Consider the following 25447-nt stretch of genomic DNA (forward strand, 5'->3'; position numbering starts at 1 on the left):
GTTCTTTATTTTGTTTTAATCTATATGTCCGATTATAGAATAGAAATACATACCAAGAGAGTGATTGAGGCCATTGTTTAATTTTAGCTCACTTATCCCAAATTAACCTACCCTTTACATCACCCTTGTTAGCCCCTTGAAACTTTAAATCCCCTTTTATTCTATCAGCTACATTACTAGCCTTAAGCAGAAAAATAAAATAAAAATCCCAAGTTGAATCCTTGGTTAGTTTAAGATAGAAAGTGTGTAATTGTTTAAGTGTGGGAAACCTATTGGAAACATGGATGATAAAAACAAAAGGTAAAAAAGTTGAGAAGAATAAAATTATTCAAATAAAAATTTTGGGAAGCATGCTCATGTAAAATCAAATAATTGAATAATATATGTGCATTAAAAAAAAATAAAAAAAATGTTATTTTTCAGTAGTTGAATAAAGGGGACACAAAAGAATTCCTCAAATGTGAAATAAAGCAATGCACATGGGATAAAAAAATAATAAATATTGAAACATGAGCATGTTACATCAAAAGTGGGAAAAAAGTGGGAACATAGGTAAAGAAGCTTTGCTTTACAAAGTATGTATGTTAGGTGAGATCTTAGACTAATTAAGGATTCACTTATTAGCTCACTTAGTCTTATACATATACCCTTACCTTTACCTTGGCCCCATTACAACCTTAACTAAAGACCTCATGATTTTTGGTATGTCTATATTCTATAATTGTTGATTGGTTAGATGAAGAACAAAGTTATAGAAAGTAAGAATAAAAAGAAGAATAGAGTGATTAACCCAATAAACACTGAGTGACTAGAGAGTAAACACAAAATCCAGTGAGGGTTCAATAGCTCATTAACATATATCTCTGCTGAAATTATTAATTGTCTTGCAAGTTTATAAAATATTTTTCTCTCCCATTTCAATTGTAAAGGCACTTTATCAACTATCTAAGGTTTGGCTATGTATATATATATATGACTCTTTGAGAATGTGAATTAATTCAACTACATGCAAGCTTTATATACAAGTGAATAAAAATTAGAATTGCATGATGCATCTAGGTAGTTGCATTTAGATTAAATTGCATTGCATGGCATTCCACCACTTTAACCTAACATTACTCTTGGACTTAGCATGAGGACATGCTATTGTTTCAGTGTGAGGAGGTTGATAAACTCATATTTTATGATATATTTTGTGCTTAATCTGAGTGATTTATTCAATCCTTCACCCACTTATTCATATTAATTGCATGGTTTTACTTTTCCTTCCTTATTATGTGATGTATGTGAAAAACACGTTTCTTATGCTTTAAAATTAATTATTTTAATCACCTTTATTTCCATTCGATGCCGTGATTAGTGTGTTGAGTAGTTTCAGATCTTCTAAGGCAGGAATGACTTAAAGGATGGAAAGAAAACATACAAAAATGGAAGGAAAGCACAAAACAGAGTTTTTGAAGAAACTGGCAGCCACGCGATCGCATGGGCGACGCGGCCGCATGCTAGCGCGAAAAGGCATCGACGCGGCCGCATGACTGACGCGACCGCGTGACAAGGAAAACTCCGAATGACGCGACCGCGTGACCCACGCGGACGCGTAATAGAGGCCACGCACCAAAAATTGCAGAAAATGCTAATAGCGAATTCTGAAGCCCTTTTTGTCCCAAATCCAAGTCCAGAAGGCATAGACCAGAGGTTATGAAGTGGGGGAATGCATCCATTCAAAGGGAGTCTCCACTTTAGTTAGTTTTCATGATTTAGATTTAGTTTAGAGAGAGGTTCTCTCCTCTCTCTCCTCTCTTTAGGATTAGGATTTAGAATTAGGATTTTATTCGCTTTCAGGATTATCTCTTTATCAGGTTCAATATTCCCTTTTATTTACTTTTGTAATTTAATTTATGAATTCTTCCATGTTACAGATTACTCTTTTGAATTAATGTTATTTGAGGTATTTCAGTTTAATCTTGCTTTATTTTATTTACATTATTGTTATTCCCATCTGAAGACATTTTTATTCCAGTAGATTTACTTTTCTCCTTTTGGTCTTGGTTAAGAAATCAGTAACTCAGGAGTTATCAAACTCAAACATGATTGATAATTGTTATCTTTGTTAATTAAATTGAACTTCAATAATCCCAATCTTTTCTTAGGAAATAAATAGGATCCGAAGATCAAACCAATTAATCCCTTGACCTTCCTTTATCTTAGTAAAGGTTAACAAAGTGGAATTAAGATTCAATTTTCATCATCATTGATAAGAATAGCTAGGATAGGACCTCTAATTTCTCATACCTTGCCAAAAGTTTATTTTACAATTATTTATTTATTTACAGTCATTTATTTATTTTACTTGCCATTTAAATTACTTGTTCTTCATTTACTTTAATTGCTAATTAAACCATTCGCTCCTCATTCTCAAAACCCCAATTTACAACCTCCATAACCAATAATAAGAACATACTTCCCTGCAGTTCCTTGAAAAGACGACCCGAGATTTAAATACTTCGGTTATCAATTTATTTAGGGGTTTGTTACTTATGACAACCAAAATGTTTGTACGAAGGAATTTCTGTTGGTTTAGAAACTATAGCTACAACGCAACTATTTTTATAAAATTCTTTACCAGCAAAAATCTCGAACGTCAGGTAGCGTACAGGGGATTGAGGAGAAATGGAGAAAGAGGAAAGAAAAAGAGAAGAGAGGGAAGAGAGAGGGGGTAGGCGAAGAGGGTTGTGGGGTGTGATGAAAAAAAAATTCTCCAATTGGGGGCTGGCCGGACGTTGGCACAAGGAGAGGCAGCGTTGATCGTGGGTGGGCGGAGAAGGCTGGCTTCGTTGTTGGGAAGGTCCACCAAAAGAGGGAAGAGATATGGTGTGAGAGGATGGGAAACGTGTAACTGTTCCCTACTCAAAAATCTTATTTTTAAAATTTTGAAAAATGGTTATTATTATAATTAAATTAATTACATCGTTAATTAAATTTATGAGTAATTTATCTTTGTAACCTCATTGTTCATATTATTCACTAGAATTATTGTTTACCTATACTTTTCCTAAATCAAAATACTACTGATTGGTAACTACAATTCTTGCTGATTCACTTTAAATGCTTAACCCTTCAATAGTTTTGTTCTAATCTTAGTAATTTATTCATCACTACCATTTATAATGTTATTTATTTTTGTTTTCCAAATAGGTCATGTATTTACTTGCGACATTTCGTTTGGAAATAGTAATCAATCTAGCTTGGGAAAGTGAAAGTCATGTACGCGCTTATGCTCAACTCCATTAGTCCTTTCTAAGAGATACCAAAAGTTAGCAGCAAAGATTACAAAATTTTTATCACAAGTCATACATATAAAAGATGCCACAAGTTGTAAATCCGAGGTAGGACATTTTGCATACCTATTCCTTTGCCCGTTTTAGACAGGACTTGAAGAAACCAGTTGATTCTAGAATTTTCCATGTGGGTTTCAGCTTGCTTTCAAGGCACAATCATAGCAAACTTTGTCTTGGTGACACAAAAATTAAGCCTTTAAAAAGGATGAGGGGCACATTTTGCCCGTGTAGTAGTACATGAGTTTTTGCAGATGAACATCAAGAAGACTTTCCTAATGTAGATGAGGACCTGTGTCCCGTTGATTGTGTAAGGGAATTCACCACGGATGAAGAGTTCTGCAGAATTCTGGACAAGGCTAAAGGAACAGGATCTTTTGTGATAGTATATTTCTACCGTACCTCTTGTGGAAGCTGCAAATATATAGAGCATGTTTTGCCAAGTTGTGCAAGAAGGCTAGTGATGATGAAACTCTGATTATTTTCCTAAAGTATAATGTAAGTATATATAAACATCAGTGATTCTTGTTTTTCGTTAATTACTGGACTGAGCACTCATGCTCTCTTAAAAGTCTTTTATAATGCTACTCCTTGCAGGTAATGAACGAGTATGATGAGCAATCCGAGATTGCAGAGCGGCTAAGAATCAAGGTATTTCTCTTTAGTTTGTGTTCGGTAGGTCGGTTGCTGAACGGTTCGGGTTGTGATCCGGGATGATGGTAGGGGCTCGTCAGGTCGTGAACTGCCGGTCAGCGGTGCGCGAGGTCTCGGGTACTTCACGTGAGAGGGGGGTGCCACCTGCAAAGACACTCCGACGCTCTTGTCAGTAAGGTGTGCAGGCGGAAAGGGTGATAGAGTGTATTACGTACCTCTGGGGAAGAGTAAATCTTCCCCTTATATATTGTCAGAGGTGGGCCCTGTGAAGGCAGGCCCACTATTCCCGAGACGTTTCCTTCACAGCTAAGGGTGAGCTGTTACGAACGCGTGTCTGGGTTGGTGACGGAGCGCCCTGCCCCCTGACCGGTCGAGTTGGGTGGAGCTCGGGTCGGCGCAAACCAGCGGAAGGTTTGGGCCAGGCCGTAACAGTGCCCCCACGCGCCAGTGGTAGCCGTGAGGACTATTGGTGGCGCGTTTGTCTTCTTTCTCCACACGTCGTCAGACCGGCCGTCCGTGGGGGGAACGTGCCCCCTGCGCGCGTGTCTTTTGGTTACTAAGGTAACCGCTCATTGCTTCGTTCTCCGTGCTGAGCATTGAATGCTCATAATGGGTTGGGAAACCCCGCATGCAAAGACCATTTTGCCCCCAGTCTTTCGCGCTTCCTGGGAGGCAGTTTTAAATAGTTTATCTCCCACTTTTCTTCTTTTTACGCTCTTGCCTCTCCCATTTCCTTGCTATCTCCTTCTTCTTCTCTCAGAAGTTCCAGAGTGTCGCTGCAATTTCTACGAACATCTTCCTCTTGTCCTTCCAGTTTTTAACAAAATCCAGGTAATCCTCGGACCTTCCTCTTCTTCGTTCTGGCATTGTATGCTTGCTGTTTGCGTGTGTTTGTTTTTGCTGCCTTATTTGGGTTTTGTTGCTACATGGCTTTCTGATGATAGGTAGAGTATTAGGGGAGGGGTACCATTCCAGGGTAGATTTTTAGGCGGCTTGCTTGGTTCATACTTGATTTTAACTGTTCAGTAGGACGAATCATAGCTTCTGGGTATTTTCCGGGCTCCCGATCTCGTAGACTAACGGAATGGTACCCCACTGTAGGTATGCCTCGTGTCGTCTCCCGGGCTTCCCCTTCCAAGGCGAGCTATGATCCGTACGCTTGGATAACCTCGGATGTAAAGGATTCGCCAAACCAGATGGATCTGGCGGAGTTGACGGAGTTCCGGCAGGCTGGGTACTTGTGCGGGGGAACAGACGAAGAGGCCAATTATGAGACCTTCGTGCCTGCCCCTCATGAGCGGCTGTACGAGGTCAATCTTCATTCTCCCTGAATTGCCGACTGGATTTGGTTTTACAAATCCATGTTCACCCAGGTTGGGGTTCGCATTCCGTTTTCCGAATTCCAGATGTCGCTCTTGAATCGGATATCCGTGTCTCCGTCAAAGCTCCATCCGAACAGTTGGGCTTCCATCCGCTGTTTTGAGATGGTTTGCGAGTATCTCGAGCTGCCGGTGTCGGTGGATGTCTTCCTTTTCTTCTTCAACCTTACCAACCCTTCCAAACAAGGGAAGGCGAGGAAACGGTTCCTTTCTTTCCGGTCTGCCCAGGGTAGGAGAATATTTGGTTTGTTTGAGGACTCCTACCATGGGTTTAAAGATAAGTTTTTCAAAGTCCGTCCCGTTAGAGGTCGCCATCCCTTTTAGTTATCCTTGGAGGGGGAGCGCCTCATCCCCACTTACTGGAGCTTTGGGGCGGGATCAAATTCTTTTATTAAGGTAACATATAAGAGGATGTCCTCGGTAGATAAGCAAATAGCCGATGTGCTATTTGCTATTTTTGAAAAGAACCCTGTAAATCCTCATCTCCTTATGGGTGAACGGGAGGCCGCCAGGAGCTATATCCGTGAGTCGTCTTGTTTTCTATTTTTGTGTTGTTTATTATTGTTTGCTTTACACGATCTAACGGCTGATGTGTTTGTTTGTTGCAGTGGAAATGTCTGCTACAGTGACGGGTCTCGAGAACCTGATGAAGACCTTCTTCGAAGAAAGCGATGACGAGAAAGCTGAAGGGAAGGATGCCGGGAAATCGGTTGGACCTTCTGGGGAGAAGGAGGACCAGACTGAGCCCCCTCCCCAGGATACCGATATGTCCGGTCTGAACCCAGAGGGGGTGCAAGCTTCTCCCCCTCCCGAGGTCATCGTTAGCGGGCATTCGCCCTCTGCTCCTCAGGTAGATGACGATGTGGAACTCATCCACACCCCTAAGAGGCGGAGGGCGTCTTCGAGCCCGGAGGGAGCTCTTACCATCATGGAGAGGAATTTCGATGCCACAACTTTTATTGACTCGCAGCTGATCCCTGGGATAGAGGAGCATTTCCACGGGACCAACCTAGCCGGGCAGGCGAGATGGATGTATCGGACTTTGGTCCGGGGGGCCATGATAGCTCAAAAGGTTGAGTTCGAGTTGTCGGGAATGCAGGCCCTCCGGAGGAAGCTCGAGTCTTCCGTCAAAGCAAACAATGACTTCAAGGCGCAGCTTGAGCTGCTCCAGAGTCAGTTGTCTGAGATGGGGGAGAAGCTCAAGGCATCCGAGGAAAAGACGACATCTGCCGAGGAGAAATTGAAGGCTTCCGACGAGACGGTGGCCCGTTTAGCTGAGCAAGAGATGACCTTGGAGAGCCAGCTGAACGCCGCCCAAGGGCGTGTGGCAGCCTTGGAAAAGGAGCGGGACCAAGCCGTGTTGTCGGCTAAAGCCGCTAGGGTCGAGGTCGAGGAGCTCAGGAAGAAGCTGAAAGCGACCAAAGAGCAAGGGAAGAATGCGATTTCTATGACTGAGGACGCCCTGAAGGCTCAGGTGAAGATCGTGGCACCAGACTTCGACACCTCGGCTATTGGGGTCTTCAAAATGATCCAAGATGGCAAGATTGTCGACATACCTAGGAAGTGATTTCTTATAACTTGAACATTTTGATGTAGATTTGTTGAACGTTTGTTGCGTGTTTTGTAATTTGATACTCCGTAACATTTATGTTCGGTTAGTCGTTTGGCCGAGTGGCCGTTACTATCTTTCGCCTTGCTCGTCGTATTATTTTTGTTACCGCCTTTTTCGTGGTGGGCTTATTGCTTGTGCCCGTTTGTCGTTTTTACGTTGGTAACGATTCGGACCGATTTGGTCGTGTTGTCGCCGTGTTAATTATGGCAGTGGTCCATCTGGCTCTCGGGGTGATCAATCCCGAGCTGCCGTTTTAGGACGCAATCGTGTGAAACGCGTATTGGGAAGCAATAGATAAGTAGGAGAATATTTTGACAAGTGAGAATTAATCGTCAGCTAGGAAAGCTTGTTAATATGGTAAGTATTCAATAAGAGTAAATAGCTAGAAAGTGATTAAAAATTAACATGTGAACAGAACAAGCATGCATAAGTCCGTTAGGCCTCCTGGTCGGCTTACCCAAGTCAGGAGTAGAACCTTCTCAGGTTACCTGCATTCCATGTTCTAGGAATTTCTTTGCCATCAAGTCTCTCGAGCTTGTAGGCACCCTTGCCAAGCACCTCTCTAATTCTGTAGGGACCTTCCCAATTTGCCGCCAGCTTTCCTTCCCCAGGGGTCGGCAGACCGACGTCGTTGCGTCGCAGAACGAGGTCTCTTTCCCCAAAGTCCCTCCTGAGGACTTTAGCGTTGTAGCGCAGGGCTATTCTTTGTTTCAATGCTGTTTCTGACAAATGGGCCATCTCCCTCGTCTCCTCAACCAGGTCCTTTTCTACCGCTTCGTCCACACCTGCGAGCAGTAGCCGCGGGCTCGGTTCGCCGATTTCGACGGGTATCACGGCGTCGACCCCGTACGTTAGGCGAAAAGGAGTTTCCCCCGTAGCGCTTTGCTCGGTTGTTCGGTAGGACCACAGGACCGAAGCGAGCTCATCGGCCCATGCGCCTTTCTTGTTGTCTAGGCGTTTCTTGAGGCCAAGTAAGATGACCTTGTTTGCGGACTCTACCTGTCCGTTCGTCTGGGGGTGTTCAACTGAGGAAAATTTTTGCTTTACCCCTAGGCCGGTGAGGAACTCCGTGAATTTCTTGTCAGTGAATTGTGTTCCATTATCCGAGATGACGACCTCCGGGATGCCGAACCGGGTTATCACCTGTCTCCACATGAACTTCCTGCAATTAGAGGAAGATATGCTGGCGAGCGGCTCAGCCTCTATCCATTTGGTGTAGTAATCGATGGCCACTATGAGATATTTGACCTGTCCTGGGCCAACCGGGAAGGGTCCTAGAAGGTCGACTCCCCATTGAGAGAAAGGTCGTGTAGTCGTCAGAAGGCTCAGCTCGGAGGCCGGCGCCTTGTGGAAATTGGCGTTTTGTTGACACTTTACGCACTTTCTAACGAATTCTCTGGAGTCCTTCATCATTGATGGCCAGTAGTATCCAGCTCGGATGAGCTTCCTCGCTAGGGCTTTGCCCCCGATATGGTGGCCGCAACATCCCTCGTGGACTTCTCTAAGTACGTAGTCCGTCTGGTCGGGGTGCAAGCACTTCAATAGGGGCTGGCTGAGCCCCTTTCTGAACAGTTGCCCTTGTATGATTGCATATCTGGGCGCCTCCCTTCTCAATGTTTTAGCTGCCATCTCATCGTCAGGCAACTTGCCGAATTCCAGGAAGTTTATGATGGGGTCCAGCCATGAGGGGCTTGACTCCGTCAGATGGAGGGCAACCGTTGGCTCCTTCACCATGCCCTGGATGAGAGACCGGTTACCTGCTCCTGGCTTCGTGCTCGCTAGTTTGGACAGGAGGTCCGCCCATGTGTTCCTTTCTCTTGGGATGTGTTGGATCGTGACCTCTTGGAACTGACTTGTCATTTCTTTAACCTTTTCCAAGTATTTTTGCAGGAGGGGGTCCCGGGCTTGGTAGCTTCCGTTTACTTGCGAGGTGACCACCTGTGAGTCACTGCATACTTCGATCTTTGTTGCTCCGACTTCCCGAGCTAGTATTAGTCCGCTTAGGAGAGCTTCATATTCCACCTGATTGTTCGACACAGGAAACTCGAACTTGGTCGATTGCTCGTAGATGACTTCTGCCGGGCTTTCTAAGATGACCCCGGCTCCCCCGGACGTTTGGTTGGAGGCCCCGTCCACGTGGAGCCTCCACCGTGTGCCTGTTTCCTCGGGGGGATCACCCGTGACCTCAACCAAAAAGTCTGCCATTGCCTGGACCTTGATTGCGTGCCGGGGCTCATACTGCAATTCATATTGGGAGAGCTCGATGACCCAGGTCATCATCTTACCAGCCAAATCAAGCTTTTGGAGTACTTGGCGAATTGCCTGGTCCGTCCTCACGACTATACGGTGACCCTGGAAGTATTGCCTTAACCTTCGGGATGAAGTTAGGAGTGTCAACGCCAGTTTTTCCAGTTTGCTGTACCTCAGCTCGGCTCCTTGTAGAGCCCTACTCACGAAGTAGATCGGCTGCTGAGCTTTCCCTTCTTCTCTTACAAGCACCGCTGCAAGCACTTCTTCTGTTACTGCCAGGTAGAGGTAGAGTGATTCTCCGGCCTTGGGCTTCCCGAGCACCGGAGGCGCTGCTAGGATCTCCTTGAAGTGGTTGAATACCTCCTCGCACGCTGGGGTCCATTCGAATGCTATTCCCTTTTTCATCAGATTGAAGAAGGGCAGGGCTTTTGCTGCCGATGCACCGAGGAAACGGGATAATGCCGTCAGTCTCCCCGCCAATCGTTGGACATCTTTGATACAACCCGGGCTCTTCATCTGGAGAATCGCTTGGCACTTCTCGGGGTTGGCTTCTACTCCTCTTTGGGTGATCATGAATCCCAGGAACTTTCCGGCCTCCATGGCAAAGGCGCATTTGAGTGGGTTAAGCCTCATGCCGTGTTGCTGGAGGGATGCAAATACGCCCCCCAGGTCGCTCAGGAGATCGTCTGGTCATGTGGTCTTTGCGAGGATGTCGTCCACGTAGACTTCCACTGTCTTGCCTATAAGCTCACTGAATATCTTGTTCATCAATCTCTGGTATGTGGCGCCAGCATTTTTCAGACCAAATGGCATTACTTTGTAGCAATAGGTCCCTCCTGGCGTTATGAACGCCGTTTTTTCCTCGTCGGGTCGGTACATCGGTATCTGGTTGTACCCAGAATAGGCGTCCATGAAGCTCAGATACCGGTACCCCGCCACTGCGTCGAAGAGTGCGTCAATGTTGGGCAGCGGGTAGTAGTCCTTAGGACATGCCTTATTGAGGTCAGAGTAGTCTACACACATTCTCCACCTCCCATTGTGTTTCTTCACCAAAATTACGTTCGACAGCCAGATCGAGTAGTCCAATTCCCGGATGAACCCTGCTTCAAGGAGGCTGGCCGCCTGCCTGGCCACCTCCTCTGCCCTTTCCTATGACATCTTTCTCTTCCTCTGGACCACTGGCTTGGCTTCTGGTTTGACGGCCAGATGGTGTGACATGAGCTGGGGATCTATCCCTGGCATGTCGGCTGGCGTCCAAGCGAAGAGGTCGCCATTGGCTCTGATCATCTCCATCAGAGGCTCCTTTAATTCATGGGGAAGGTTTCTGTTTATGAACGTGAATTTCTCGTCCCCATCACCAACCCTAAATTTTTCCAAATCCCCTTCTGGCTCAGGTCTGGGCTTATCTTCTATCCTGGCGTCCAGGTCGGCGAGGAAGACTCCTGAAGCTTCTTTGGACTTTTTCCTGAGAGAGAGGCTGGCGTGGTCGCAGGCGACCGCCGTTTCCAAGTCTCCTCTGATGGATCCTATGGATCCGTCATCAGCAACAAACTTCATCACGAGCAGCTTAGTACTAATGGCAGCCCCCAGGTCGTTGATGGTTTTCCTCCCCAAGATAATGTTGTAAGCTGTGGAATCTCGTAAGATTACAAAATCGGCCATCACAGTCCTTCGCCTTTGCCCTTGCCCCACGGAGGTCGGGAGCGAGATGATTCCATCCGGCTTGATGAAGTGGTCTCCCAATCCTACCACACCGTGCTGGTGGGTCGCCAGATCGGCGTCTCGTAGTCCCAGGGCATCAAAAACGTTTCAAAACATGATGTTCGAGTCTGCCCCCGTATCCACTAGGATCCGCTTGACAAGGCCGGTTCCGACCCTGGCCGTGATGACCATGGGGGGACTTTCTGGCATCTCGTCAAACCATTGGTCTTCGGGGCCGAAGGAGATGGATGGGAGTCCCCGGGAACTTCTGGCAGACGAGGAGGAGACCGCGAGGACCTTGGCATCTTTTTTCTGTGCTGATTTCGACCTTGGGGCGGAGTTTCTCGCTGTTACTACGTTCACCACCGTGAGACCGTGGTCGTGCCCCTCTGGTTCTCGGCGTTGTCTTGCCGCCCGCGAGCTGTCCTCACCTTCGTGATCCCGATTGCGTCTCCTCGGCTCCCTTATAAGATGGGAGAAATCGGCAAGTTTTCCGTCCCTGATTGCCTGCTCCAGGGCGTCTTTTAGGTCGAAGCAGTCTTGGGTTTTGTGTCCGTATCCCTTATGATATTCGCAGTAGAGGCTCTTGTCTCCCCCCGTCCTGCCCTTCAGAGGTCGGGGTTTCGTCAGTATCCCCTTCTCTGCTATCTGTTGGTAGACTTCCGTGATCGGTGCCGTGAGGGAGGTGTAATTGGTGAATTTCCCGACTCGGGGGAACGGCTTCGAGGCTTTGCTTGGGCCGCCGTCCCTGGCGTGTTCCCTTGGTTTTTCTCTGCCTTCGTAGTGCCGGGCTTGGTTGTAGGCGGGCTGCCGTTTATTGGCAGCCACGACCCGACTTACTTCCTCGTCATTGATATACTCCTTAGCCACGCACTGGATCTCCTGCATTGTCCAGACTGGCTTTGTAGTAAGGTGCTTCCTGAAGTCCTCATTCAGGAGCCCATTCGTCAAGCATAAACTCGCCACTGAGTCCGTCAAACCATCAATTTCCAAGCACTCATCGTTGAAACGGTCCAAGTATTTCCTGGTCGGCTCCCCGGCTCTTTGGGTCACCCCTAGCAAATTGATCGGGTGCTTGGCTTTGGCGATCCTGGTCGTGAATTGAGCCAGGAAGGCATGGCTGATGTCGGAGAATTGGGTCACCGAGCCCTGCGGGAGATTATTGAACCACCGTATTGCAGGTCCCGCCAGAGTGACCGGGAAAGCGCGACATCTTACCTCATCTCCTACTCCTTCTAAGTTCATCCTGGCCTCGAAGGCCGTTAGATGCTCCAGGGGGTCCTGCGTTCCATCGTACTTCATGTCCGTCGGCTTGTCAAAATGTTTTGGCAGCCGGACCTCGAGTATGGAGCGGTGGAATGGGGTGGCCCCTATTATCACGTGTCCCCGGGTGTTCGTTCTCCCATCGTCGTTCTCCCGACGAGCGTCTTCGTCCCCTCGGTTTGTGGTACGCCGCCCTTCGCGCCTGGCGTAAATGACGGGGTCATGACGCCTTCTCGCGCGCCCTCTCTCCCCAGTGCTTTCTGACTCGACCTGGGGGCTAGGCGTGCGCCGGGAGCGGCTCCTAGAGCGAGAGCGGGAGTGACTCTGTTCCGGGGTACGCTGGTCGCGTTCCCTGTCTGCTAACCGGCGTTCTAAGTCTTGCATTTTATGGCGTAGCTCTTGCATTATTCTGGCGTGGTTGTCGCCAGTCCCCCCGAAGGGGCGTCTCTCGTGCTCCTGGGTTGCGTCCCTGGGGGGGACCTCGGATGTTGTCGGGTTCCCGTCCCGGCGGCGTCGCCTCCGGGTACGGCCTCGCGGCTCGCCTCCGTTTTGACTAGCACGAAATCCATGGACGAGTCCCCACAGACGGCGCCAATATTCGGTAGGTCGGTTGCTGAACGGTTCGGGTTGTGATCCGGGATGATGGTAGGGGCTCGTCAGGTCGTGGACTGCCGGTCAGCGGTGCGTGAGGTCTCGGGTACTTCACGTGAGAGGGGGGTGCCACCTGCAAAGACACTCCGACGCTCTTGTCAGTAAGGTGTGCAGGCGGAAAGGGTGATAGAGTGTATTACGTACCTCTGGGGAAGAGTAAATCTTCCCCTTATATATTGTCAGAGGTGGGCCCTGTGAAGGCAGGCCCACTATTCCCGAGACGTTTCCTTCACAGCTAAGGGTGAGCTGTTACGGACGTGTGTCCAGGTTGGTGACGGAGCGCCCTGCCCCTGACCGGTCGGGTCGGGTGGAGCTCGGGTCGGCCCAAACCAGCGAAAGATTTGGGCCAGGCCGTAACAGTTTGTTATAACATGTTTGTGTAATTTTTTTCACAGTGAATTCTCAAAGAATTTTAAATCCGAGAGTTTGGTCCCAATAAATTTTTGTTCACTAGGAGTCTTCAAAAACTATTCTCATAAAGATAAATTGGTCCCTCCACCATTTTCAATTACATAAAAGAATATTACTATAAGATAAATTAGTTTCTCTTTAAAATGATAAAAGCACCAATATGTCCAACATGAATAACTCTTTAAGGACTTATAGAAAATAAAAATTTATTAGAGATTTTGAGTACTAACTTGAGTGTTTTTTTTTCTCTCGAAATATCAGTATTTCTCCCTTCTCCTTTTTGGATGATTCGATCTTCTCTATATATGGGAGTACGAATCTGATAATGTATTATTCATTCATTTGTGCTGAAAACAACATTTTAAGTCTTCATGTTTTATGATCCTAAGAATTCTAAAATAGTAATTCAACTGATGCAGGTTGTGCCTCGCCTCTCTTTCAATTCTACAAAGATGGAGTCCTGTTAGAAGCATTTCCAACCAAAAATAAAGAAAAGATTGTCATAGCCATCCTCAAGTATTCATCTCTAGAACCAACCAAAAATAAAGAAAAGATTGTCATAGCCATCCTCAAGTATTCATCTCTAGAACCCCAAGATATTTTGTGTTAACTTCATGGGAAGGATCACTCTCATGCAAAATTAATTCTACATGACACAAGTTCCTTAAACATAATTTGTAGACCATACATTAAATATTTTAGCCATGCAATTGTATTTCACTTAATTGGAACACTTGTTTGCAAAATCTCGAGTGTAGACTGTAGAGTTCGAAGACATGGATAGAAGTAGAACATACCCTCGCCTTTTACTTAGTACAGAAATCCTCAATTTCTCATAGACCCCTTCAGAGGGTTTCAATTTAACAATCTACAAAGACTACAATAAATAAATTTTTTTTTCTTGTTATCCCTATGCGTCTCGTTTGTTTATATTTGATGAAAACCTTTCACTGCATATAGATTTAAATAATAGTACAGGCTAACAGGGCTACAGGTCTACAGTGCCTGTGAATGTTATTCAATTGCTAGTAATACGATAACTTGTGTGTATTGTATTGGGAAGAAATAAATGTCCATTTTACATAAACCAAGAAGGGATCTGCGATAGTTTTTTTCCATTCCAGGTCACATTTTTTTCAAGGAAAAAAAATTCATGTTAAATTCAGGTCACTTTTAAGACTGTACAGAGTGTATTGTAGAATTCATCTACACAAATTACAAATATCACCAGGGATTAGAAAGAGAAATGATCAATCGTACTCATTCGGCATTGGGCGGCACACAATCAAAAACCTTCCCAATTAATGTTGAACCTGTAAATTGACCTTAGCCCTGTTCGAGACAAGAAACTGATGTCTAAACCAATTAAATTATGCCCTTTCTCCATATGACCTTTCATGGACCCGCACCTCTGGTCCATATATCAAACGGCAACGCTCCGTAAATGAACCAACCATCCTAGAGGCTACCTCCTTGAAGAACATAGATGCAATCTAACCAACAGAAAAGGAACATTGATTAGTCATCATCCGAAATACATAATAATGTTAACATTGATTTTATAATGTTAACATTAACGGAGTTTCTTGTGATGGAATGGGCTACATAGCAGATTGTATGAACACGGATGCAGGTATATAAGAGGGTTAGTCAAGTTACTGGTAATAATACTCAGCAGTATTTTATCAGCAAATAAACCCTTGGCATATATACATGAACTAACAGATTAAGTCCTCAAAAATCAGGGAAAGGAAAACATAAAAGTGAGGAAAGAACATTGATTCCAAGAAAGCATAATGACAATAAAAACAAGTTGATCAAGACAGATACAAAATGACAAAACCATACCTGTCTGTAAAGTGGTGACTGAAACTTGAAATCCACCAAAAAATAAAGATTGCACGTCCCTGGAACTGGGCCTGGATTGAATTCCCATATATTTATCAAATGATCAAACAGGGTACTCTGAGAAACGGTTGTCTGAAAATACAAAACATATAGTATAAGGCTATAAGCACAACAAAATAGCAATCAATAGAAACGAAGAACCAAATTCTATTGCCGTAAACAAGTTGATTTCGGGCTGCCCCTTTCAACAAAGCAGCCAACCCCAATCCTGATAGTGGTCACTTGGCTTGACCCACTCCCATAAAAGTGGGAACAATTGCCAAAAACCCAAATACCACATGCATTTTCACCGCCTCTAGTTTTGAGATGTAACATGATACCCTCTTAACTCTCTTTTAGCAGTTTTCACATCAAAGTGATACCAATGGCCGATGATGTAATACATTATGTAAAGTTGTGTAGCAACGACATATTGGCAAAGCGACCCCATTGCATTAGCATGAACAACGTACTGCCAACTTTTTATAAAAGTAGAATCCAACAGATTTTAATGGTAGGAAAAAGAGAAGGTAACCATAATATTCCAAAGTAGAGAAAATGAACTACCTTTATACGTTTTGGTCTATCCAATTCAACGTGAGAAACATAACTTTCAACAAGAAATTTAAATCCAATCTCCAACTCAGCATCAAATGATCCATCTGGATAGTGCCTAAGTATCTCCGACCTTTGACACCAGGGAACGAACCCATGGTAGAATTCAACAGCTGCAACAACATCAAATAATTGCTCTGCCGAATACCTGATAATCAGAAAGTGTCAAATTCCAACTATTACGCACCAAAATGATCAAATTGTTTAAATTCAAAGCTACTAAAACATGCATAGGGATTAAAGCTTGGGAAGGAAGAGAAGGGTGTTACCCCAAAACGCGCTTCTCCTCGTAAATTTTGGAGAGAACACCTTCTTCACCATCTCCACATCCAAGGAAGTGTCTCGTTTGGAGAGCAGCATTGCTGTTACTCAACGCTCCCGTAAACGGGGAACCGCCAATGTGGCATCCAAGGGACTGAATCTGATTGGTGGCGCCGCCAGCGATGGAGGTAAGACACCGGCAGCCTTCGAATTTGTGGCTGCTGCTCCTCCTAATCAATTGAGCGACGCCGCTTCTGCATGACGCTAAGGAGCGGAGTGCCTTCGCGGTGGATAAGAATGCCGGCATTTTTCTCTTCAACTGGTAAATAATTGGAGAAAGGAAACTTAAATTGAGAAATTGGCAAGTTTTTTAAAATGAAAGAATAAGAATGGGAGGATGGCAGATTGGGATTGGAAATCCAAAGTGAAACCTAAAATATGGAAAAGCGGGGGAATGGAGAAAATCTTGGAATGAGAGAAGACGCGGAATCGAGAAAGAAACGCTGGGATAGAAATAGAGAAGGGGTGAAGATTTGGTGGGCGTTGGTTAAAGGAGGCGAAGACGGTGATGACGGTGGGATTCAAAGTCCAAACTTCAAAGATCTAAACACCGCACGTGGTTAACACGCCACCCCCTTTATGTTATCATACTAGTTGACCATACACGTGGACTACTTCACCCCCTTCCTTGTCGTTAACGCCTGAACTTCCCCCTTTTTTTTAACTTAAGAAACTGTAGTTATGAGGACCGAATCTGTAATCGATTCGGACATATAACTGAATCAGTGAATTACTAATTCAATTGATAGTGCCATACTGCCATCATAATAATTAAATATAAATATAAAATTACAAAAAATAAATTTAAATTCAAAATTCAAAAATAAATCTTCACAAATACATTAATTATATCAATATTAATTCTTAAACATAACTAATTAATAATGCAAAAAATTTATCTAACTAATTATTTTAGTAAGAGAAAAAAAATTTTAAGATTTAATGATGATTGTCAACAACAAATTCAACTGAATGATAATTTTTGTTAACCAAAAAATGAGCTCAATGATATTTTCAGCGATATTTACGGCAACAAAATCAGCAACAAATTTAACAAATCCTAATTCAGTCATGATTTACTGCAACATTTAGATATCAATCAGTCAAATTAATTGATTAGCAATTCAACATCTCAAAATACAGAAGGAAAATCTGGAGAAGACAGAACAGGAGAAGCGATGATGCAGAAACTCACCAACGGTCCCGGTCCACGGCGACGACCCCACGGAAGGCGACGAAAGAAGCGACAGCCCCACGAGTTGCTTCTGCTGCCGGCGACGAGGCGCCCAGGAAAGGGCGAGACACGCCGAAGACGAGAAAGACGAACGACGAGACGCCGTCAGTGCGACTGAGACGAGCAGAGACAACCACGGACGACGAGCAGCAACAAACACGCACAGCTCGAGCACTTACTGGCGGAGGGAGGCGAAGCAGCCGAGCACAGACGGAGGAGAGAGGCGAGACGCGAGAACACGAATCGAAGGATCCGGCGAGAGGCGCGGCGACGGCGGCGAGCGTGCGGTGGTGACGGTGAACCGAGGTAAGCTGAGAGTGAGAGAAAGAGAGAAATGGGGTTGGGGTGAGTAGCTTCAGAGCTGGGGTGGTGTGCCGTTTGTGAGAGAGAGAGAGATGGGGGTGGGGCGAGCTTCAATGCTTCATGCGAGATCATTCCAAATTCAAAAAAAAAAAAAAAAAGAATAGTACATGACCCGGTCCGGGTTTTATAAACCGGCCGGGTCTCCGGGTTTGATATATATGATGGTTATTGGTTAGCATTTTTTAATTAAAAAACTTATATTAACAATTGTTGTTTATATTTGTGTTTCCTTGGTTCCTGGACTTTCGAAGAAATTACTCAAATTAGCTGCTATCATAAATCTGAAACTGGCCATAACCATAAGTGCGTGTGCATATATATTCATAGTTAAATTTCTCATGATTCTAATACTAGCATGCACATTAAAAGCTTAGCTTAGCTTCTCTCGATTCTAATCTCTACATTCTACACCACTTGTTAAGGATATCTGAAGCAACATTTTGAATGGATATCAACCCACTCATCTCCAATATCCATAGCGACTAAAACTATGTTTTACAGTATCTCATTGTTGCAGCAGCATCATCATTTATCAAAGGCCTTTTAAGTCTTTTTACATCTCTTTTGTTGTTTTCCTTTTGTTGCTCTTCAGCTTCTTCATCGGCAAAGTTCTGATCCGACATCTCTGTAATTTATAAGAGCTTAGCTTTATTGAGTTAGTAATGATAAAATAATAATGGAACCACAACCACCCTCCCAAGTCCCAAATATTTGTTTCAGATATCCACGCACCTGCATGAACAATTGGAGCATGTGGAGCACCTAGTTTGTGTGAAGATCCATAGTGCTGAATCCACGGATTTGTTTTTAAATCATGAGACTCGTTGAGTCTAGTGATTGAGGCGAATGTTTGCTTGAAGTCATATAATTGGTGGACAAATGATGCTTCCATAGAGTTAAGAAACATGCTGTGTTTCTCGTCTGTCCACTCTGCTGTAGACACTGATCCCTGATAATAATAATGATATCAAACACAAAACCAAAGTTGTTGGTTGTTGCTTCAACCAGCTAATAAGCCATAGAACATGCCGGGTAATCTAATTTGATTAGGTCCAATGTTGGAAGCTTTATAGGGCCCAACAAAGATATTATATTGCATTTGTCAAAACAACAAAATCCATTATATTGCACCTTAGCTTCTATACAGCAAATTAGCAATGACACATCCTTTCCTATTAGAATATTCTCCTTTTCCAAAAAAGGAAAAGAGAGAATTATCTCCTCAGGTAATGAAATATCTGTTAAGAATCTGACCTTTAAAAAAATAAAAAAAGAAAAAGAAAAAGAAAAATCTTCGGAACAATTTGATGCTATTTGGACTAATTTTGGTCACCTCGTCCTTTAGATCTCAGATAAATCGAATTCTAAATCCCGATAATATAGCTAATTAGACAGAAGAAATATAATGCATTATCACTGATAGAAAATTTCGGTCATAACTTTTACTTTCTTAATCTAAATCTAAACTAATAACAAATGAAAAATGGCGATTGAAAACCTAAGTAATTAAAAAGTTCAGCACTTTTTTTAAAGAACCAAAAAAATTATAGCCTACTAACAACATAATCAGTATTGCAATGCCTTGTCCCAAAAAGATAAAGAGTTTTTAGAAAGAAAAGGATCTTTGTCTATGTCTTTGTACCAATGAAAATTAGAGGTAGGCAATAAATTAAACAAAAATGGAGATAAATTAAACTATGTACAGTAGTAAATCTTAGACCTGGTTGAAGTTGTAAAGCGTATATGATTATGATCACAATTTACTTAGGCATACCTCTATTTATTGAAGATGAATTTTATGGGTTGCTTCGTCACTGTGAATATATAAACTAATGGCAGAGTCTTGTACTAATAATTGTTAGGAGGAATGAACATGGAGAAGTAGTTAAAGGAAACTAGCTACCTGTATCTGTTGTGGTGGCAAAAGGAGATCAGTGGTGGGTGAACACATGGCAGTTTTTTCTTTTATCTTGAAATTGTTCTTCTTCATTTGCGGGATTTGGGGGGAGTGGGCGTGATGAAACAGAGAAAGATGAATTATTAAGAATAAGAAAAGTGAAGGAGGAATTGAAGGAGATAGAGAAAGCGGTGAAGATCGGAGATATGAGCACTTTTACATGTGTAGTACCGTAGTGGGTCCAAAGCACCGCCACGTCAACCGGTGGGGGTTTCATTTAGAATCAGCTCAACCCAACGGGTCATCACAGTGCAGTAGATATTTTCATTCTCATCCCAAAATATCTCTATTATCACTTATCATTTACTACTCTCTTTTCTTATTTTTCTTTCTTTTTTGGGCACATTATAAATTTAGTACATTTTATTTCCGTCTTTATTGGTCCATTGTTTTGTATATTCCATTTATGATATGCCTTTGATTTTACGTGGGCGAATGGGCGATGATAGCGCACTGTCACAGAAAATTTTAAAAAGTTAGATTCCACTGTATTTGTATACTTTTCATAATATTTGTATAATTTTTTGGAGTGTTTGAGAATATTTTAGATAATTTAAAAATTTTTTAAAATATTTTTAGAAATTTTAAAAATTTTTAAAAAAAATTTAGAACACTTTAAAAAATTATAGATTATTTTAGAAAAATCTAAATATATATAGAAATATAAAGAGTAGTATAAAATAATTTAAAAATATTTAAAAAGTTGTAGTAGAATAAATATTTATAATAAAAGTTTTGAATGATTAATTTAGACTGTTAATTAGATTTAATACTAACTATTTATTAAAAAAATAGGCTGTTATAAATAGGAAGTGAGAGTTAGAGTTTGAAAGTGTGAGTCATTTATAATAAATATTTGAGTAATAAAGTGTTCTTTGTACCAAAATTTTTTTTCTCTTGTATTCTTATCTTTCTTGTTAAATCCTAAGAGTTAGACTAATTTAGTTTTAATTCAAGAGATTGAGCGTTGGAGTATATCCAAAATCGTGACAGCACTCTTAAATTGAATGTGATATAAAATAGTAACTACACAAGATGTAAATAATAATTTATTAAATAATTTAAGGTTTAATTACTCTGTTAGTCTCTATAGTTTCGCAAAATTTTCAATTAGGTCCTTATACTTCTTTTTCTTTTAATTGAGTCTCTACAGTAATTTTTTTTTAATTAGGTCCCTCTTAGTAGTAATTGATTTAATTATATAGGGATCCAACTAAAAAAAATATTGGTGCAGGGACTCAAATAAAAGGAAAAAAAGTGTAGAAACTCAATTGAAAAAAAATTTTGGTGCAGGGACCCAATTAAAAGGAAAAAAAAAAGTATAGGGATCTAATTGAAAATTTCGCGAAACTATAGGACCAACAAAATAATTAAACCATAATTTAACTTTCATGTAATGATGTCAGTATTATAAGGGTGACAAATAGGGTAGAGTTATATATTTATATAAAAATATATTTTAAATAGATGTTGAATTAAAGACTTTTTATTAAATGCAAAAAATCTTTAGTTAGCAAAAAAAGATCATTAATTAATAATTTAATACGTTTTTTTACATAAAAATCAATTCTATTTTAAATTATTATTAAGTTATATAATAATATTGTGTCTTTTTAGTAACTCGCAGGAAGGATCAGATATACACATATTAAGAACGAGTAGAATTAAGGTTGGAATATTCTTAACCCGCGAGTAGAGTTAGAATTAGATTCAAACTCTACCTTACCCTACCCATTGCCACCCCTACCGTATTACTTTTTAGTTTTACATTAATAGTATAAGTGGTCATTTAAGAAACGAATATGATAATATAATTGTATAAAATATTTTATATTATCATCTACATATTAAAATTAAATCATTTATTAAATTATTTAATATAATATATACTAATATTTTAATTTTTTATATAAATAAAAGACCTAATACTAAATACAAAAGATCTTTACCCACTAAGAGAAGATCATTAATTGATAATTTGATATATTTTTATTTTTTATAAAAAAGTTAATTCTATTTTAAATTAGAGAAAATTCCACTCCCCTCTCGTGAGAGATGCTAAAATGATACTCCTCTCTTCTCTATTTGTAAAATGTACATTCTTTTCCCTTATAACCTTTAAAAGACCTCATCTTTAAGCTATTTTAAAATTTTTGTGTTAATGAATATTAATTTTATCCATTTTTCAAGAAAAAATAAATTATTTTTTTCAAAAATACCCTTTAACAAAAATTTTACTATTTTGTCATTAAATTTTGTTTATCAAAATACTCTTTAATAAATCATTTTCTATTAATTAATATTTTTACCAAAATATTTTTTTTTTAAATTTAATAATTAAATTATTTTTTTTTAAGATACCTTCAATAATTTTTTAATTATTAAATTGTGATTTTACCAAAATTATTGTTAACAATTATTTTTATATTTTACTATTAATTTTTCGATATCAATATATATTATTTTAACATTAAATAAAAAAATCTTACCACTTTTAATATGTATAACAATTAATATATATTGATATCGAAAAATAATTTTACCAAAATTTTTTAATTTAATGTTAAAATAATATATATTAATATCAAAAAATTAATAGTAAAATATAAAAATAATTATTAACAAAAATTTTGGTAAAATCACAATTTAATAATAAAAAATTATTGAAAGATATTTTAAAAAAATAATTTAATTATTAAATTTTTTTAAAAAAAAATATTTTGGTAAAATACAATTTAGTCAATAAAAAATAATTTATTAAAAGGTATTTTGATAAACAAAATTTAATGACAAAAGGTAAAATTTTTGTTAAAGGGTATTTTTGTAAAAAATATTTATATTTTCTTGAAAAATAGATAAAGTTAACATTAGTTAACACAAAAAATTTAAAATAGATTAAAGAGGAGGTTTTTAAAAGTTATAAGAGAGAAAAATGTACATTTTACAAATAGAGAGAAGAAAAGTATCATTTTAGCATTTCTCAAGAGAAATGAGTGGAATTTTCTCTTTAAATTATTATTAACTTATATAATAATATTGTATCTTTTTAGTAACCCACATATAGGATCGGATACCCGTGGATTAAAAACAGATAAGATTAGCGTTGAGATATTCTCAATTAACAGATAGAATAGGGTTGAGTTTATATAAAAATCTCAACATACAAGCAAGAGTTAGATCCAAATACTATTCTACTCTACACATTGTCACTCTTATAATATTACTTTTTAGTTTTTATATTAATAGTATAAATAGTTATTTAAAAAATAAATATGACAACATAATTACATAAAATATTTTATATTATCGTCTGTATATTAAAATTAAATTTTTTATTAAATTATTTAATATAATATGTACTAATATTTTAATTTTTTTTATATAAATGTATATCTTTTAATCTATGTCAGTAGTCGTGTTTTATTTTATTATCTTTTTATTCCACTGAGTTGGTACTTGGTAGCTGGAGGATTGGGAAGTTAATAATGCATTCAAATTCCATTAATGAAAACTTGAATCTGTTGGTCGATTGGCCTAATATCAGACCAAACCAAACGGCGCAGACAGACGCTTTTGCGGGATGTTTATCTTAATTTTGTTTAGGTTATCCTCATATGGTTGGCGGCAAGGTTGCGAGAACCGGACCGGTCATCGAATCGGTCAAGTGATTGATTCAATAATTTAATGGTTTAATTGGAGTTGAATTGTAGTTAAATCGGTTTAATTAAATAAAGAGTAAAATTATAAAAAATTTAATACATAATTTTAAAAAGTTAAATGCAATAAATTTTAAACTAATAAAATTCAAAATTTAACAATTTCACAAAATAAACAATACATAATTTATTATTAATAGATCATAAACAACTTCAAATATCAAAGTTTATAACTAAAGAAATTAAAATGCACATAAATGACAAACACAATGTTTTGCAACCAAAAGAAACAATATTCAACAAACAATACTTCAACTAAATTCAGAATGCCAGCAAGCCAGAATCCAGACCAATATATCAATTCATAGTTCATAGTTCATACCATTCATATGGCATTCAAGTGATTCAACAGAGCAGAATTGAAATTAACAAAAAATTGAACAGAGCAGAATTCAACCCAGAATCCAGACCAATGTATCACTTCATAGTTCATAGTTCATACAATTCATATGCCATTCAAGTGATTGAACAGAGCAGAATTGAAATTAATAAAAAATTGAACAAAGCAAAAATTAACCAAGAACCTAGAATCTCAGATTCAACATACATCAAATTTATTCTCAAATTCAACATACAACAAATTTATTCAACATTTGATTAATCATATAAAAAACAAAATAAAAAAATAAAAAAATAGCAGAACAGAAGCCCAGAACAAGAATTAAAAACAGCAAAAAGCCACGAACAAAAGCCAGAAACCCAGAACTTACTTCAAGAGAAGCAGCGAACAGAAGGTGACGAAACTCGAGCCTCGAAGCAGAGAACAAGACGACCCGTGACGGTGAGCGACGACCCGCGACGGTGGTGCTTGCTCCGGCGTCTGTTTCGATACACGGCATCCGTTGTCCGCCGTCTGCAGTAGCTCCAGCCTCGAGCTTAGGGTGGAAAACTGGGAATGTGAGTGTCTTCGACGGTTTTGGCCTTTTGGGGGATTAGGGATTTTGGTGGAGTGGGCAAGTGGCTGTATGGCTGGAGCTCTTCAACGTTTTTTAAATTTTTTTTTTAAATCCAAACGATGCCGTTTTCATAACCTGGGAAGAGAACCGATGCTTTCAAAAATCGGGTCGGTTTGTCCGATTTGCTGGTTAACCATCGGTTCGACCAATTTTTTCATCGATTTTTTGTAGAATAATTTTGTAGGTAGACCGGATCGGTTAAGTAATCGATTTCTAGTTAATTCGGTTAAACCGACCAGTCCGATCCGATTTTCAGAACATTAGTTGGTGGTGAGGGATCTTGAAAAAAAAGATTTAGGAAGGCCAAATATATATTTAAATATATAAATTATGTAAAAGTATTTATAGTCAAGTTAAATATGTCATTTTTTTAATTTTTCAATCATTATAAATTTTAATTATAAAATTGAAATAAATTTTAAAAGAATTAAAAAACTATAATTACCATAATAGCGTTTAGAATTATATTTTGTTTATCCAAATTAATTCTTTTTTTATTATTAAAGATCAATAAGAAATATAAAATAATAATTTAAAATCGAACATAAAAATAATATTCTATTGTGTAACATATTTTGATAATAACATAGATAATTAAAAGATTAGACCTATTTAAATTATATATATATATTACTTATTTAATAAATCATGTGAAATTAATTTATCTATTATTTCATAGTTAAATTTTATTAATAAAATTATTATAATTTAAAATAATTACCTTATCCTTCTAATTATAAACTTACAAAATATTACTTGTAATTATAATATAAAATTAAGATATAAATAAATAAAAATAAAAAAGATTTAATTTCATTAAAAGAAAGAGAAAAAAAATATCTCTCTCATGGACAATAAAAGAAGAGAATGTGGTTGAAGTAAGAATTCAATCTATGACTAACATTGTGAAGAACTTATGAGAAGAATGAACATTAATCCAACAACTTTATATATATGAAACAAGTGAAAACTATTTTTTTATAAAATTTTTGGGAGGACATAATCCCATTGTCTTAAACTCTGTCTTGATTGTTGGATGATTAATTTTTTATTATGTCTAAATTTACTTTTAGGATTTTTATTTTTTTTACCAAAGATAGGAGACTCGAACCCGCAACCTCTTAATTGAGTATGGGAAGACT

The 25447-nt window shown here is 39.7% G+C and overlaps 1 protein-coding gene and 1 pseudogene across 4 annotated transcripts; one reads left to right on the forward strand and one right to left on the reverse strand.

Moving 5' to 3' along the window:
• Positions 1-3198: 3198 nt before the first annotated feature.
• Positions 3199-14153, forward strand: LOC112763744 (thioredoxin-like 4, chloroplastic; annotated as a pseudogene).
• A 135-nt stretch (positions 14154-14288) lies between these two features.
• LOC112764976 (uncharacterized) lies at positions 14289-24324 on the reverse strand. 4 transcript variants are annotated; one of them, XM_029294556.2, is made up of 8 exons: positions 19580-19949; positions 18409-18625; positions 17275-18301; positions 16451-16773; positions 16028-16338; positions 15711-15906; positions 15105-15236; positions 14289-14749 (listed from the first exon to the last, which is right to left on the reverse strand). In XM_029294556.2, the coding sequence occupies exons 5-8, from the start codon at positions 16324-16326 to the stop codon at positions 14627-14629; spliced, it is 750 nt and encodes a 249-aa protein (XP_029150389.1). In that variant the 5' UTR covers positions 16327-16338; positions 16451-16773; positions 17275-18301; positions 18409-18625; positions 19580-19949; the 3' UTR covers positions 14289-14626. The 4 variants fall into 4 exon arrangements, with proteins under 4 accessions (XP_029150389.1, XP_072079553.1, XP_025666617.1 ...); XM_072223452.1 differs by lacking the exon at positions 19580-19949 and adding an exon at positions 24060-24324 and having other exon boundaries at positions 16028-16773; XM_025810832.3 differs by lacking the exon at positions 16451-16773.
• Between the last annotated feature and the right edge of the window lie 1123 nt (positions 24325-25447).

Source organism: Arachis hypogaea, chromosome 17 (genome assembly GCF_003086295.3).
Source record: "Arachis hypogaea cultivar Tifrunner chromosome 17, arahy.Tifrunner.gnm2.J5K5, whole genome shotgun sequence".
In the NCBI taxonomy this organism is placed as follows: domain Eukaryota; kingdom Viridiplantae; phylum Streptophyta; class Magnoliopsida; order Fabales; family Fabaceae; genus Arachis; species Arachis hypogaea.

Coding starts and splice junctions, on each gene's coding strand:
- LOC112764976 (XM_072223452.1), bottom strand. CDS start 16,326: ATGCCGGCATTCTTATCCACCGCGAAGGCACTCCGCTCCTTAGCGTCA. Junction 15,907..16,027: donor GAGGAGAAGCGCGTTTTGGG/GTAACACCCTTC, acceptor TCTGATTATCAG/GTATTCGGCAGAGCAATTAT. Junction 14,750..15,104: donor AGTCACCACTTTACAGACAG/GTATGGTTTTGT, acceptor TCTGTTGGTTAG/ATTGCATCTATGTTCTTCAA.